The sequence below is a fragment of the Cynara cardunculus genome (genome assembly GCF_001531365.2).
Source record: "Cynara cardunculus var. scolymus isolate 2C chromosome LG 9, CcrdV1, whole genome shotgun sequence".
NCBI lineage: Eukaryota > Viridiplantae > Streptophyta > Magnoliopsida > Asterales > Asteraceae > Cynara > Cynara cardunculus.
In genome coordinates this window covers 15,168,118-15,182,874 of record NC_037536.1, presented here as the reverse complement: position 1 = coordinate 15,182,874, position 14,757 = coordinate 15,168,118, and the positions used below count along the sequence as shown (strand labels likewise).

The following is a 14,757-nucleotide window of genomic DNA, read 5'->3' as shown; positions in this document are numbered from 1 at the left end:
CCATCTCCGGTCGCCATCTCCGGTCACCATCTCCGGTCCCCGTCTCCTTCTGCGATAATCCCACTTCTTCCACGGTCGTCGTTCCCTCCATCTGCTTCCACAATCGCCGTTCGCTTCAGGTATTTCCCCAAAATCGAAACCACCGATCGAAACCACAGTCGCCGTTCGCTTCCACAAGTCGCCGATCGAAACCATAGTGGCCGTTCGCTTCCACTGTCGCCGATTTTCTTCCACAGTCGCCGTTCATTTTCTGGTCGAAACCACCGATTGAAACCATCGCATAACCATCGCTTCCACAGTCGCCGATTTTCTTCCACAGTCCGATTTTCTTTCACGTCACCGCCTCGTCGCCTTCCACAGCCTCGTCGCCGCCTCGTCGCCTTCCACAGCCTCGTCGCCTTCCACAGTCCGATTTTCTTCCACAGTCCGATTTTCTTTCATTTGGTTTAGGGTAGCATTTTTCTGTCTAGGGTTTGGTTTAGGGTAGCATTTTTCTTTGAAAATTGATGGTGTTTATTGCTAACTTCATGTTTGTAACAATGTTTGGATTACCTATGTTTTGTAATTTCTTGAGAATTTGTGATCTTGATATGAAGAACATGAAGAACAGCATCTTTTTTTTTTCTAAAAAAATGTTTAGAATTGATTGTATTTCTTGAGGGTTAAAATGGTAATTTTGCTGTCATTCAGAAAACAATTACCAAACAACTTTGTTTCATTCAGCACTTAACCATTCTGACCCTCTTAGCCATTCTAACCTCTTAGCTATTCTGAACTAAATCATTCAGCAACTGCCAAACAGCCCCTTAATTTAATCTATTAACGAGAAAAAAATAAATTGAATAATTTTTTACGACACAATTTTATATAATTTTTAGGTAAAAAAATTTAAATTTCAAATTTATTAAAATTAAGTAAACAACACTAAAATTAATTATATATTTATTTTTAAATCTAAATTATTCATATTATAATAAAAATATGAGTTAGGTAAATTATGAAATTTGTTTTCGAAATTTATTTTACTGCATCAGAAAATTAACAGGCTATATATTATCAACAACTGAAATTTATATTTTGCCAAATACAAATCAAATTTTTGTATGAGGAGTTGAGATAATTTATTATATGTTGTTTATGATACATGATATATATTACAGATACAGAACTGATATATAATTCACTTAAGTTTGATCAGAGTAATTCACCGGAAATGTAGATCTGCCGGTTTATTTGCAAACATGTTCAGCGTACAAGGTTTATTACCAAGAACTCCGGCTTAGAGGCGATAAGGGTCCAACGGTGTTCCAGTGCGAGGAAGTGGTTTGACAAGGTAGGCCAAATAGTCGGCTATGAAGTTGTTGTATTGATATGATTTGAACATCTGGGGAGTGTTCGACGTAACCAGCTCTTTTGCAGGTTCTACAACAACTGGAAGAATAGGATCTGGACCAAAAAAAGTGACAATCGATGTTCGAGCTGCAGTTGAACTTGTGACACCACGATGTTCCACACCCTTTAACTTCCCATTACTTATAATCTACACGAAAAAAACAAAAAAACAAAAAGTTGGTCAGAATCATGTTTGTGATTTAACCAACGCTTGTGAACCAAACCAGATCAAATCAGACCAACATATATGTCTAATATCAGGGTTTGATTAATGAAACATGAGCTTATATCAGATATAATCATTACCTCGAGTTGGTAACCAAGGTTGACCACAAAAGCATTTGGAATAGGGTCAATACCCATCCATTTCCCATCTTTATGAATTTGTAGCCCATATTGATCTTGTTGAAGGAAGGTTATAAGGTTCGGGTCGGTGTGGCCACCGATACCCATGGCTAAACTCGGGTCCGGACATGGCGGGTAATAGTTAATCGCCATCGCTTGTTCCTGGCTCACTTTGATGAAGTGCCCTTCTTTAAGTCCCAATCCTTCCCCAATTAGATCCAAAATCTTGAACGCCACTTTCCGAACCTCAACAACATATTTTCCCACCTCCTCCCTAAAACACACACGATCGCAACAAGATGAATTTGTTGTTAGCAGGGCCAGCCCAAAGGGTGGGTGAGCCAGACGACAGTCCAAGGCATCAATTTAAGCCAAGTGATATTATTACTGATAAAAAGTTATAAAGTGACAACTACAAGACTTGAACTTTAAACCTCTTGCATTTTTCCCGACTTTTGTCTTGTTTTCATGAAAACATTTATTCAAGAATTAATACTTTCTACGTATTTTTGCTTTGAAAATCATGTAATAGTATTTGTATGTTAATTATTCTTTTTGCCAAATAAGAAAAAACGCAGGAAATTAAGAGGATCAAACTCTATATAATTAGACCACTAGATAATTTCAACTCGGAACCACAAATATCTTTTGTTATATTTTCTAAAATCAAACTATGTATAAAAATATCTAGATTACTATATAATTTCAATTTTTTTTTTTGTGATTTCCATATTCATAAATATGATTCTTGAAGATTATTTTTTATTTTGTATTATAATTCTTGATTCGATGTTGAATCTCGGAATTCCAATTTTGTTGTCACCCATAATGTGGTCTGTTGCCTAAAATTATATATAGTTGTTTAAATTACATAATACTTGCTACTCAAGGATGTTTAGATATTTAAAAATATGATATACGTATTATATTAAGTTTTCCTAAGTTTTAAGACAAATTAAACATCTTTATATGGTTGTATACAATTAGTTTGTGCACAACTATCATTATATGCAAGTTTCTAAAGTTCAATTTAACTTGATGTTACATTATGATATTATATAATCATAAGAGATGCATTACAGAAAATAAGTTATCATTTAATAACAATAACAAAAATTGGCTTAGGTATGAGATGTCTAGCTTGATTAGGTTCCAAACCCTTTGAAAGATAATATGTTTCATTTGTAGTTTTTAAATAGTGGGGACATTATTTTACCTACTCGTCCAGGGCATGAGAAACCCCATGACCGGCCCAAGTTGTTAGATACTACTCAGATTAGTTATCACTACAACAAAATTAGGTTTATAAGACGTTTAAACTGTTTAAGCATCTTAATAGCATACTTTATATGAACAATTTTAAAATACTTTTTAAAACAACTAAAATTATCTTATAAACCTATTGTAACAATTTTAGATATGAACTTTATAGTTAATTTGGTCCTATAAACTTAAGTTCTATAAAATATTCTATTAAGACGTTTAGATATTCTAGTTTATAAAACCAACATTATTGTGATGTTTATCGGACGCTTTTAAATGTTTTAACAAATTTTTTGTACACTTTTAGAATAAAAAATTGTATTAGTTATTTTATACAACAATGTTGACACTTTTTCAAATATTGTCGTATAAAATAACTAATACGACACTTTATCTTAAAAGTGTCCAAAAAAGTTGTTAAAATGCTTAAAAACATCCAATAAACCTATTGTAACACTTTTAAATAGAACTTTTTACATGTTGGTCCTATAAAGTATACACTTAAACATTTTCAACGTCCTATAAACCTAATTTGTTGTTGTAGATACGTGCATACTTGGCTAAAATTCATCGGGAAACAATCGAGATTTACAGTGTTAGCAAGTTACCGGTATCTGACAGGTTTTTCCGGCCAAGATGGTGTGTGTTCTTCTAAAGGATAAGATCGGTGTTTCAAAGTGTCTTTCCAGTAATGAACATCTTCTTTCGCGTAATCCAAACCGCTCGTATAAAGCGTACACCCCGTACCAAAGGTTTCGGAATAAACGCCCAACTTATCGTCAATCGACATGTTAAAGAACTCATCGTACAAAACCCTAATGTCCTCCATCATCTTCGCTGAAACTCCATGATTGATCACCTGAAATTAGGGTTCATCAAGAATCTTATAGTTAACAAGTAGAATAGAGGTTTAGTTGAATCTAGATATCAAGATGGGGGTTAGAAACTAGGAAAACCTGAAATAACCCGAATTCTTGAGAAGCTTTTAGAATTTGTTGGACGATCTGTGATCGGTCGACATTAGGGTTTTCTTGAAGATCGATCACGGGAATCTCGTTGCAAACTGAAACGAAATCGCCAGGTCTTCTTTCTGGTGGCATTACATAATCTTTAGGAACGGATTGAATTCCATTAGACCAACTAGAAACCAGTAGAGCCATCGTCAAGTTAACTCAATGTGGTTGTGGCAAAAGTAGGTTTGCAGACCCGGTTTTATAAGATCAAATCCGCCATTTTTGAGCTGAAACCAAGGTTCACAACCAACCTTCGATCGCCACGTGTAAACGAATAATTAGATGGCGAAGAAGATGCTTTCGGCTATGAATTGATGTCAGATTAAAGAATTGGATTGTAATGAAGAATAAGACATGCAATTCGAGTTAAAAACGATGTCATCCTTAACAATGTTTGAAGGTAAAACCAAATTAGAAGCTTCTTTGGTGTATTCTTGGTGATTTGGAAATTACAAGCATTATAGATACATCGACATATATACATATGCGCCAAACATGTCGATAGTAGTGTCGTACGTAGTATGCAAATATGATAACGATCGTTAGGGTTTGATCTTATAAGCCTCCATCATTTCCTTTCGGTGTTTTTTTTTTCATTAATACATATATAGAGCTTAAAGAAATCTTTAAATTTAAAGGGTCGATAAAGAGGGACCCAACAGTCGATTTTGCCGACTATGAGCTATCAAGACATGGATTGATGAAGCTTACAATCTACGTTCGAGCTTCCCTTGCTTTTGTCACTGCTCTATGTTACGTACTTCTCTACTTCTCATTGATAATTATCTACAAACACAATCTCAACGATATAAGCGACCTTAATGGAACTGGAGATGGCCATTTGCCCCTGTTTTTTAGGTAGAGTTTTCGGGCCATTAATGAACCCGTTCATCTAAAGAATGGCAAGGGTGTCTTAGATGGTCTCTCCAGTAAAGTCTGCAACTTTTATTTGGGATCCATCCACTAAACTTTCGCCATCTCCTAATTCGGTATTTTGAAGAAATCTTTGATCACTTTCATGGTGAACCAGGCCCCTCACCGACAGGAAAGACCATTTAAGTACCCGGTAACCGGTTGAAGCATTAACCAGTTATCATGCTGATGTGGTATCCAACTCAATATTATTTGCTGACGTGATTAGTGACATGACTTTTTTAATCTAAAATTAGTCTTCAACCTGTTATCTGTTATCTGAGTACTTAAATGTTTAAAACTTTATATCTTAGATATCAAAATGGAAGTTTTTGAAAGTACGTTGATCAAAGTAAGAATCAAGTTAAAATACATTACTTTTTCATGCAATTTGCCATTTCTAAAATCGTATGACTTCATACAAAATTAGAACATGGGACAAAAGGTTTTGTCATAAATCAGAACCTACAAGCATCATTGTTAGAACATATGAAACTTCTTATTACATTCCAAAAGAGTTCTTAATAAAGAAATCGACAAGGGATATGCGTTATTTTGACCACATGTCCACAGTAGTGTTACGGTGTGCAGACATGACAGCTATATATGGTTAAAGTTTAACCTTATAACTCTCCATCAATGCTGTAGTGTCCCCTTTTTTCTTTTCATAGAACTTAAGGAAATCTTCAAATTTGAACGGTCGATAAAGAGGGATGTCGGTGTCAATCAATGATTTTGCCGGTTCTATGATGCTATCATGACTAGGATTGATGAAGCTCACGATCGACGTTCGAGCTTCCCTCGAGTTTGTCACTGCTCTATGTTCAGCACCTCTCAGTTTCCCGTTGCTAATTATCTGCAACACAATCTTAACAATGTAACTGATCTTGTGACTTTATAAGATGACAAATATGTCTATATGTCTCAGTAAATTGTTTTATAAAACTTACGTTTATAGAACGACTCAACAAATGTATGTCATATGTAAAAGTGTTATAGCATGATATTAGGTCATATATGGGTCTATTAACAAATATTTTAGAATTTTTTAAAACAAAATATCATATTAAGCTTTTTTATAAGACATTTTTCCAAATAATGCTCAAAATTCGTTATAACATTTTTTACTTAGCACTTTTACGTAGAATCCACGGTAATTTGATTTAATAAATTTAAATCATATAAAACAGTTTATTAGAAGATTTAGGCAGTTTGACATCTTATAAAACTGATTTTATTGTAATAATTTTCAAAACAAGTACGATTGTACCATTCACCTGTAATTGGAGACCGATATTAACCACAAAAGCATAAGGCACCGGTTTAACTCCAAGCCACTGCCCGTTCTTGAAAACTTGAAGCCCGTACACGTTTTCTTGTAAAAGTACAGTAATGACACTGGGATCAGCATGTTTTGGTAATCCCAATGTTAGATTCGGATCTGGACATGTGGGGTAGTGGTTGATCGCCAATAATTGGTCCTTAATCAATTCTTCACCAAAATATCCACTTTCGAGTCCGAGTCCTTCACGAATCAACTCCAACATTCTCAACGACAACTTCCTCACTTCATCCGTGTATTTCCCGACAACATCTCTTCAAAACAGAACAAAACAAGAAACATCAACAATCATGAAATCAAAAACCGAAGATTATGATTCGGGTTCTTCTTACCGATATCTGGTAGGGTTTTCGGGCCATAAATGAACCCATTTATCTAAAGGATGACAAGGGTGTCGTAAATGGTCTCTCCAGAAATGGATCTCTTCGTTGGCGTAGTTATAACTGCTTGTGTAAAGTCTGCAACTTTTATTCGGATCGATCGAATATATTTTCGCCTTCTCCTCATTCGGCATTTCGAAGAAATCTTTAACCACTTTCATGGTGTCATCAATTAAATCTCCAGAAACTCCATGATTGATCACCTGGTGAAACGTTTAAGTGTTGTAATAAACTACTTTATAGGACTTAAGTTTTTAGGAACAAACCTTTGTGAGTTATATATAAAAATGTTGTAATAAGTTCATATGATGTTTTTAAGCGTCTTCACAAGCTTTTAAGGACACATTGGAAGCAAAGTGTTCTATTAACCCTTTTACATAACACTTTTAAGAAAGTGTCCTATAAACATATATTTGTTTTATAAGATATTTTTTCAAATAATGTCCTATAAAAGGACTAAATGACCTTTTGTTTCAAGGACTTAATTTTATAGGACGAAACAAAAAAACGTCATATCTAAAGTGTTACTACAGGTTTATGTAACCCTTTTGGACATTTTAACAAGTTTTTTAGGACGCTGCCAAAATAGAGTGCCTTATAAAAGATGAGTTTATAAGACATTTATCAAAAGTGTCATATTAAAAAGCTAATACGACATTATTTTAAGATCATTCTAAAAACTTGTTAAAATGCCTAAAAGTATCCTACAAAACCAAAATCTATTGTAACACTTTTAGATAAGACGTCTTATAATTTGATCCTATAAAAAAGTATTATTAAGACACTTAGGCAGCCTTTATTTTCTAATAGGTGCTGCAGTATGAAGTCTTATTTCACTTCTGATTAATAAAAGGTGATACTAAAGTCTGAAATCTAAATCAATAAAACTGTTTGTTTTTGTAAACTGATACATGTTTGAATTTATTTAAATTGTCTAGCTTACCCATTAGAAAATTATAGTGTTAATTCATAGATAAATTTATACAATTTCACATATTTATTCATCATCAGTACGGAATTTACATCTAAATTATATAATTAACATTCATTTAAACGAAAATATGTCATTGACGGTATTTAACACATTTAAAATCTATTAACATACATCAATCGATAGAGGCGAGGATCGATTTGATAAGGCGACGGAAAGGATCAATTAAGGTTAATCGATTGAGGAACATCAGCTGAGAGTCTGGAGAACAATAGGTGGTTGGTTTACCTCTTATTAGATAAAAAGACAATAATACGTAAGTGCATCTGAAAAAATTGAAAAAAACAAACACCTTGAACAGTTCTACCAGTTAACGAATCAGACATAAAAGACTGATAAGAGTTTTTTTTCCCCTTAAAACAAACGGTCTTGTAAACCTGATTTTATTGTAGTAACGGATCGAACTAAATGAAGATCTAACCTGAAAGAATCCGAATTCTTGACAAGCAGAAAGTATTTCTTGAATTGTTTGAGTTTGATCTTCAGCTGCACCCAGATCAATCAGTGGGATGTTTTGACATAACGGAACCTCGATGGAACCTGGCCTTTCACCGGCGGGAAAAACATAGTTTTCCGGCGAGATTTGAACAGTCTTGGACCAGCTTGAAACAAGATTCTCCATGGTGTTTGATTCAGCAAGATAAAGATATTGATTATGGCTATAATTTAACCATTTTAAAGGTTGGATCATTTTGACTTTTTGCGATGAATATTTGATTGTGAAATATTGTATGAACAGTTGCAGTTGGTGGCGATTTAAATAATCATTGATCGCCGGAGTGGTAGCCGGCGACGGCGAAAAAATGTACAATTCGGTGACGATTTCATAATTATTTTATGGTCAACGAATATTCCGGCGACCGGAAGTAGATATATTGGTCAACGCTACTATTCGAGCGACTAAGGTACAAGCTCTACTGCTTAATGTACAATCGTTGAAACTATCCTTTTTTGAACTTGGCATTAATTATCTCATCTGGACAAGTTATTAATTAATACCATTTAGTAAAAAATACAAGTTTTTTTTAAGTTAAATATCTTAATGAAATATAAAGACCAATAATTAAGTCGAGCTCGACCCTAAACTTGATAATTCTCGAACTCGAACACAAAATAAAACTTGTTTAATTTAAACGAGTCGAGGTTTCTTCAAACTTACAAACCAGTTTTTATGCATGTATAAAAATGCAACATTACACAATATTGTTTATATTGGGAACTGTGTGTTTGGAGAGAAAATAGTTCTCAATGTTTCACATGTGAAATAAAACTATATAAACACTGTTTTTTTTACAGTTTAAACCCTCTTTTACAAGATTACAAAACTAAAATGACTCGCTTACATTCCTAGGGATGTCTTATCGTAAAAAAATCAAATTGCTTCGAGCATCCGACTTCACCAAAAATACAATACTCAGAATACAATGGATCCATAGGCATAGAAGTTGGTTTTATTTGACATGTTTGGGACGATATTCTCTATTTTGAACTTGAAATGGGCAATGGCTCTTAATAGTGGACTCGGTGTGGACTCTTGGAGTCGGGTATCAACAAATGACCAATACAGTGTATTTCCAAGTGAATTAGCTTAACTCGGATTATGGAGATCTCAAGGTAAAGACTTGAGGAGTTGAACTTGGTAATTCCACAAGCAAAAGACTCGAGGAGTTAAGCTTGCTAATTTGGTTATCCAAAAGTGACGCTTATATAACATTGAAATGTGACTTACTTATATGTCCTGTCACTATCAATGGGTAAATCTGGTCTCTCCCACCATCTTATGATGTCTTACATTCTTTCAAGGATAAGGATGGTCTATTTATACAAAATTTACTTAATAAAAACTATAGTTTTCGTTTTTAATGTTTTATAGCTTTATTTATAAACTGGTTGATCTCACCAGACGTTAGCCTAACATTTTTTCTTAAATTATATATATGTCAGGATCTCTTAACGGGAGGGGTCCCAAGGTTTGGTTTAAATTTAGGGGATGTTTACTAATCTTTTACCACCTCTTACCCGTTAAGAGATGCTTACCCGGGTAAGGGTAAAAGTGTTTACCTAACAGCAAAATCAGCAATCAGATTTCCGGCCTCTGACCGTCCTCTTATTGGAGTCAACAAAAAAAATGAATCTTACCAGGGTAAGAGGGATGTATTCCGTATCTACCCTCTTCATCTAAAACCCTAAATTGATGCTTCTTTCTTCATACAAACAGAGTTTTGGGCATGTCCGATTCAAGGTAATGAAGAAAACTTCATACAAACAGGTGTCCATATCCGATTACTTTGAAGAAACAAAAACTTCTACACTCTATTAGTTTTTATCTACTGTCGGTGGCCATGTCCGATTCAAGGGGTTGGACGGTGACGAGAGGGAGAGCGGCGGCCGGTCGGGGGTGGCAAAGAGAATCAGGGGAACTAGGGTTTTGGGCAAAGAGAAATAGGTGGGGAAGAGGAACGCCGGCACCGTCGGTGGCCATGTCCGGTTCAAGGTGTTGGAGGGTGACGGGAGGGGGGCGACGAGAGGGCGGCGACGACGGCTGGTCTGGAGGTGGCAGAGAGAATAAGGGAAGTTTTGGGTAAAGAGAAATAGGGTTTTTAGTGGAAATACATATAGATCAAATATAATTGGGCTCTGGGTTGACATGGGGTCTGTCCCTTTTTAATCTTATCCAAATATAATTGGGCTTAAATAATACAATAATGTTCAATTAATACTTATTCCAGAAAAAAGGATATAATGATTTTTTTTACTCAATCAGCACTTAATACAAAATGTTTGGTAAACAAGAAAATACAATATGCATTTACTCCAGTCAGACCTTTTATCCAAATCAACACTTAACCAAAAAAGTGGTAAATGGTCCCTTACTCTTATTTTAGGAGTGTTACAGTAAAAGAATAGTATATGACTCTTAGTTTATTTGAGAGTAAATTATGTTTTTTAGTCCCTGTGATTTGTTGATAATTGTTATTTTTTCCCTATGCTTTTGAAACTGTTATTTTTATTCTTATGGTTTACAACTCATTACTGTTTTGTTATTATAATTTACAATTTACTGTTTTTCTCATCCTTGTGGTATACAATTCATTTTTATTTGCGTCTCTCATATTTACTCATATGTGAAGGTAGGAGATTTGTCTGAATGACGAACATGACAATGAATTAAAAATCATAAAGACGAAAATCGAAATTTTAAAACAACAGGGACAAAAGTCGTTACTTTTAAAAAATCATAGGGACTAAAAACGTAGTTTACAAATATTTTATAGATTTTTCCAATTTCATATGATCGTGGCGTGTTGGCACCGACCTCCCCCACATGCATAATACTACTATATATATAAGTCAAATAATAGTCTATTGTCATGATTTTAAGAAATCTTTAAAATAAAAAATAAATTACAAAAGCCATCCTTATAGTTTACTAAAATTTTGGATATCATCCTTACAATTCTAAAATTATACTGATCGTTGAAGCGGTCAGCGTCTCGTTACAGATTAGATCTCTGAGGGTACTTTAGTCATTTTGCATGTACTGATTGAAGAACCCATATGGAAAACCTCATCTTCCACGATGTCGGTGCACGTGAACCAAGGCCGAGTACAAACCAGAAAACCAAGTGGAGGTTGAGCTTGTAAGTAGCTTTTTCAAATGTCAGTAGCAGAACGTTCTGTCAGTCAGAGAGCTAGGATCACTGCCAACTAAGTTAGATTCTTAAATTAGCAAAGCTCATCAATGGTATCGGTGGTGGGTTGTTTCTCCGCTAGGGTTTTGTTGCCGATTAAAGAGAGGATTGTAGAGAGTGTGATATGTATTTTATGATGAATGATTTTCATCATTATTCAAGGTTATTAATCATAAATACTACATAAAATAGGTGATTATAACAATCTTAAAATATTTACGGTCCCAAATAAACCTCTCATCTCTCTCTCTATATATATATATAGAAAGGAGCGAGATGTATATATATAACTTTCAAAACACTATAAGGACCGAATTTGTAGTCTCTCTCTCTCTCTCTCTCTCTCTCTCTATATATATATATATATATATAGTCATCGTGGTATTTGAAAACGTTCCGATCTGGTCCCTCCAGCTAATGGCCCTTAATTTTTTTTGTTAAATGGGGGTGGGGCATTTTCGTCTTTTAATCGATCTTTTTGTTGTTTACTAATGAAAAATCACAAGGACTGGAATCATAAAATAGATTCTAATCAGGTAAAAGCAAAAAATAGATAAAATGACGAAAATGCACATAATTTAACGGAATTTTGTAACAACTGTTAAAGAAAATGACCAAATCTAGACGTTTTCATAAACCACGATGAACATCTTGTAATTTCAAAACTGTATGAATCAATAGAATTGTTTTCCACAAACCATAAATTTGTAGTTTACTTATATATATATATATATATATATATATATATTATATGCACACAAGTGGAGCCTCAATCCCTTCAATTAGAATCAAAACACATTTTTTTTTATTTCTTTCCCATTCTAATTGTCAACACACTCTCTTCTCTAGTCAACCCCTCCATTGAAGCAACCATGTGTTCCTCATTACCATCCCCACCCATTTATTGCTTTCTGTACTTGAATCCCTTTTCTTAATCCTCTTTGACTTTCTTTCAGTTCATACACCTCCCCCATCTTTCATTCCATTAACACCTCCTTCCATTCAAAAACTCTTCCTCCAAACCTCATCTTCATCAAAAATGGATCATCATCATCATTCATTCAAGAACCAGCAAAACTCTGGATTCCCAATCTTAGCCATTGCTGCACTCTGCATCGTGGCCACCGCCTTCTTGCTGGTCACCTACTACTTCTTCGTTACCCGAAGCTGCTTCAATTGGCAACAAGTCAATCCATTAAGACGCTTTTCTATCTCAAGAGACCGATCCACACCAGACCCCTTGTCATCCGCCTACTCTACTCCTCCTTGGCGGGTTCGTGGGCTAGATGAATTCATAATCCGTGAGATCCCCATTTGTCAGTATACTCAAACCGAAGGTAAAAAGAGAAGCTTGTATGAGTGTGTTGTTTGTTTGAATGATTTTCAAGAACTGGATACATTACGAATCCTTCCTAGCTGTAACCATGGTTTTCATCTTGATTGCATCGATATTTGGCTTCAGAACAACGCCAATTGCCCTCTTTGCAGATTGAGCATTTCGGGTGCACCTAGCTACCCGGTTGACCAGATTTTCGCACCAACTTCTTCACCCCAAGATCCTCAACCGAGCCCATCTGGGAGTAATCAAGATTTCTTGATAATTGAGTTGGGCGAAGAGGGAAATGGAAACGCAAACGGATCAAGATTGCAGGAACCCAGAAGTCATTCTCCAAGAAGGATTGGAAGGAAGAGACTAAAAACAAGAAAGTCTCATCCTTTTTCGATTATGGGAGACGAGAGCATTGATATTAGGGGAAAAGATGAGCGGTTTTCAATCCAACCCATTCGGAGATCGTTCTCAATGGATTCAGCTATCGACCGCCATATCTACTTATCGGTTCAGGAGATCATACAGAACGATGGGAATCTCCAAGAAACCAGGAACACCGAAGAGGGTAGTATCAGTGGCAGAACAAGAAGACATTTCTTCTCATTTGGGCATGGCCGAGGATCTAGAAGCGCAGTTCTTCCGATCGAGTTTTAGTAAATCGTTCTATTCTGCTTCGTTTCAAGTTCTTTTTCCTAATTTTTCCTGGGTTTTCATTAGACTTTCTAGATGGAATTATGTAGCTGGTTATAGAGACATTATTAACATAGTTGTGTAAAGCAATGATACAAAGATCACACATAAAGAAGATAGAATTGTGCTAAAATTGTGGCAATGGCATGGGTGTAAGAATGATTGCTACTTGCTAACATCACTTTGGCCTGCAGATACTTTCATGAATGAGAATCATTGTATCTTATCATCTAGAAATATGTTTGTCCATGTGGGTCCCATCACAATTTGAAATGGGTCAACCTTTTGACTTTGAGAGAAAGGTACCACTTCCAATACATGATGTACAAGTCGCTAGAGCAGTATCGGGTCGGGTTTGACCCTTTTTGACACTAGGCAAAGGGTATGATTTGCTATGGGTGAATGTTTCTTGGGATACTTTGAGTAATCATCAAGTATTATTGATCATGATTGCACCAAATCATCAATGTTTATTAGGGTTGCTGGTCTTTCAAGTTTCTCTGGCTTATAAATAAATAGCATTCCTTTAGTTCCATGCCAAGTCTTTGTTAGAATTTTTTATTTCCTTAAAGTAGCCTACAAGTCCACAACTACCATGAAGTTACCAAATATACCCTTATATGGTGTTACACCTAGTGTGTGTGTTGGGGTGGTGGACATGGCAATATGGCATTGTTGAGCCCATGGTTTTAAAAAGCGTTCGAGGCGTACGCCTTATGGCACTAGAAAATCGAGTCTGAGGTGGCACCTCTTATGGGTTAGTTGTGCCGTCCGCCTTGAGCCATTTGGATGGGCCTTGGGGCGGGTTAGAAATTAACTTATTGGATTTACCTTTTATAAAATTGACCCATTTTCTTGCTCGCCTTCTCCTCGTTATCATTTGTCATCTCCAACGTATTTGCTAGTCTCCCAATTTGAAGAGCATCATATATGTGTGTGTATATATATATACACTATCTTATTAAGCAAATTTATCAAAAGTCTTAAAATTTTAAATGACCAAGATACCCTTTATACTAGTTTTTCACTTTATACCCATATAATTAGTTAATTAATTTACTTTATGTCATTTGCTTTTAAATGTTTCATTTTAAACATTTATCAAATTAACATACATAATCGTATATCAATTAAAACATGTTTAAAAATTACATTTTTATTTTAACAAGTTACACCATTATAATCGTCTCGCTAATACCTTCGAAACGAGTCCAACATTGAATAATTTTTGACTTAATTATATTATTATATATTATATATACTGTGAAAAAATATTTTTAATATTTATGATTTATACTTTTATAGTTATTTATATATATATATATATATATATAAAATATTTTGGGGTTAGTCTGTCCAAATTGCACTGTATAATATGTTTTGAATTAATATGTTCTTGGGTTTTTT

General features: G+C 34.8%; 3 protein-coding genes across 3 annotated transcripts; 1 reads left to right on the top strand and 2 right to left on the bottom strand.

The window, feature by feature from the left end:
• Positions 1-1,255: 1,255 nt before the first annotated feature.
• Positions 1,256-4,185, bottom strand: LOC112518718 (hyoscyamine 6-dioxygenase-like). The gene is made up of 4 exons (XM_025126510.1): positions 3,957-4,185; positions 3,609-3,859; positions 1,699-2,011; positions 1,256-1,540 (listed from the first exon to the last, which is right to left on the bottom strand). The coding sequence occupies exons 1-4, from the start codon at positions 4,158-4,160 to the stop codon at positions 1,280-1,282; spliced, it is 1,029 nt and encodes a 342-aa protein (XP_024982278.1). The 5' UTR covers positions 4,161-4,185; the 3' UTR covers positions 1,256-1,279.
• A 1,175-nt stretch (positions 4,186-5,360) lies between these two features.
• On the bottom strand, positions 5,361-8,294 carry LOC112517975 (protein DOWNY MILDEW RESISTANCE 6-like). Its single transcript, XM_025125450.1, has 4 exons — positions 8,060-8,294; positions 6,600-6,850; positions 6,203-6,521; positions 5,361-5,781 (listed from the first exon to the last, which is right to left on the bottom strand). The coding sequence occupies exons 1-4, from the start codon at positions 8,258-8,260 to the stop codon at positions 5,536-5,538; spliced, it is 1,017 nt and encodes a 338-aa protein (XP_024981218.1). The 5' UTR covers positions 8,261-8,294; the 3' UTR covers positions 5,361-5,535.
• Positions 8,295-12,280: 3,986 nt separating this feature from the next.
• On the top strand, positions 12,281-13,573 carry LOC112517976 (RING-H2 finger protein ATL16-like). Its single transcript, XM_025125451.1, has one exon. It carries the CDS (start codon positions 12,370-12,372, stop codon positions 13,312-13,314), a length of 945 nt encoding a protein of 314 aa, XP_024981219.1. The 5' UTR covers positions 12,281-12,369; the 3' UTR covers positions 13,315-13,573.
• Positions 13,574-14,757: the final 1,184 nt, after the last annotated feature.

What these genes read in the sequence shown, in the direction of transcription:
- LOC112517975 (XM_025125450.1), bottom strand. Translation starts at nt 8,260, where the DNA reads ATGGAGAATCTTGTTTCAAGCTGGTCCAAGACTGTTCAAATCTCGCCG. An exon ending in GAAAACCCTACCAGATATCG is followed by an intron (nt 6,522 to 6,599) that starts GTAAGAAGAACC and finishes TCTGTTTTGAAG; the next exon opens with AGATGTTGTCGGGAAATACA. An exon ending in ATATCGGTCTCCAATTACAG is followed by an intron (nt 5,782 to 6,202) that starts GTGAATGGTACA and finishes ATTGTGTTGCAG; the next exon opens with ATAATTAGCAACGGGAAACT.
- LOC112517976 (XM_025125451.1), top strand. Translation starts at nt 12,370, where the DNA reads ATGGATCATCATCATCATTCATTCAAGAACCAGCAAAACTCTGGATTC.
- LOC112518718 (XM_025126510.1), bottom strand. Translation starts at nt 4,160, where the DNA reads ATGGCTCTACTGGTTTCTAGTTGGTCTAATGGAATTCAATCCGTTCCT. An exon ending in AAGAATTCGGGTTATTTCAG is followed by an intron (nt 3,860 to 3,956) that starts GTTTTCCTAGTT and finishes CCCTAATTTCAG; the next exon opens with GTGATCAATCATGGAGTTTC. An exon ending in ACCTTGGTTACCAACTCGAG is followed by an intron (nt 1,541 to 1,698) that starts GTAATGATTATA and finishes TTTTTCGTGTAG; the next exon opens with ATTATAAGTAATGGGAAGTT.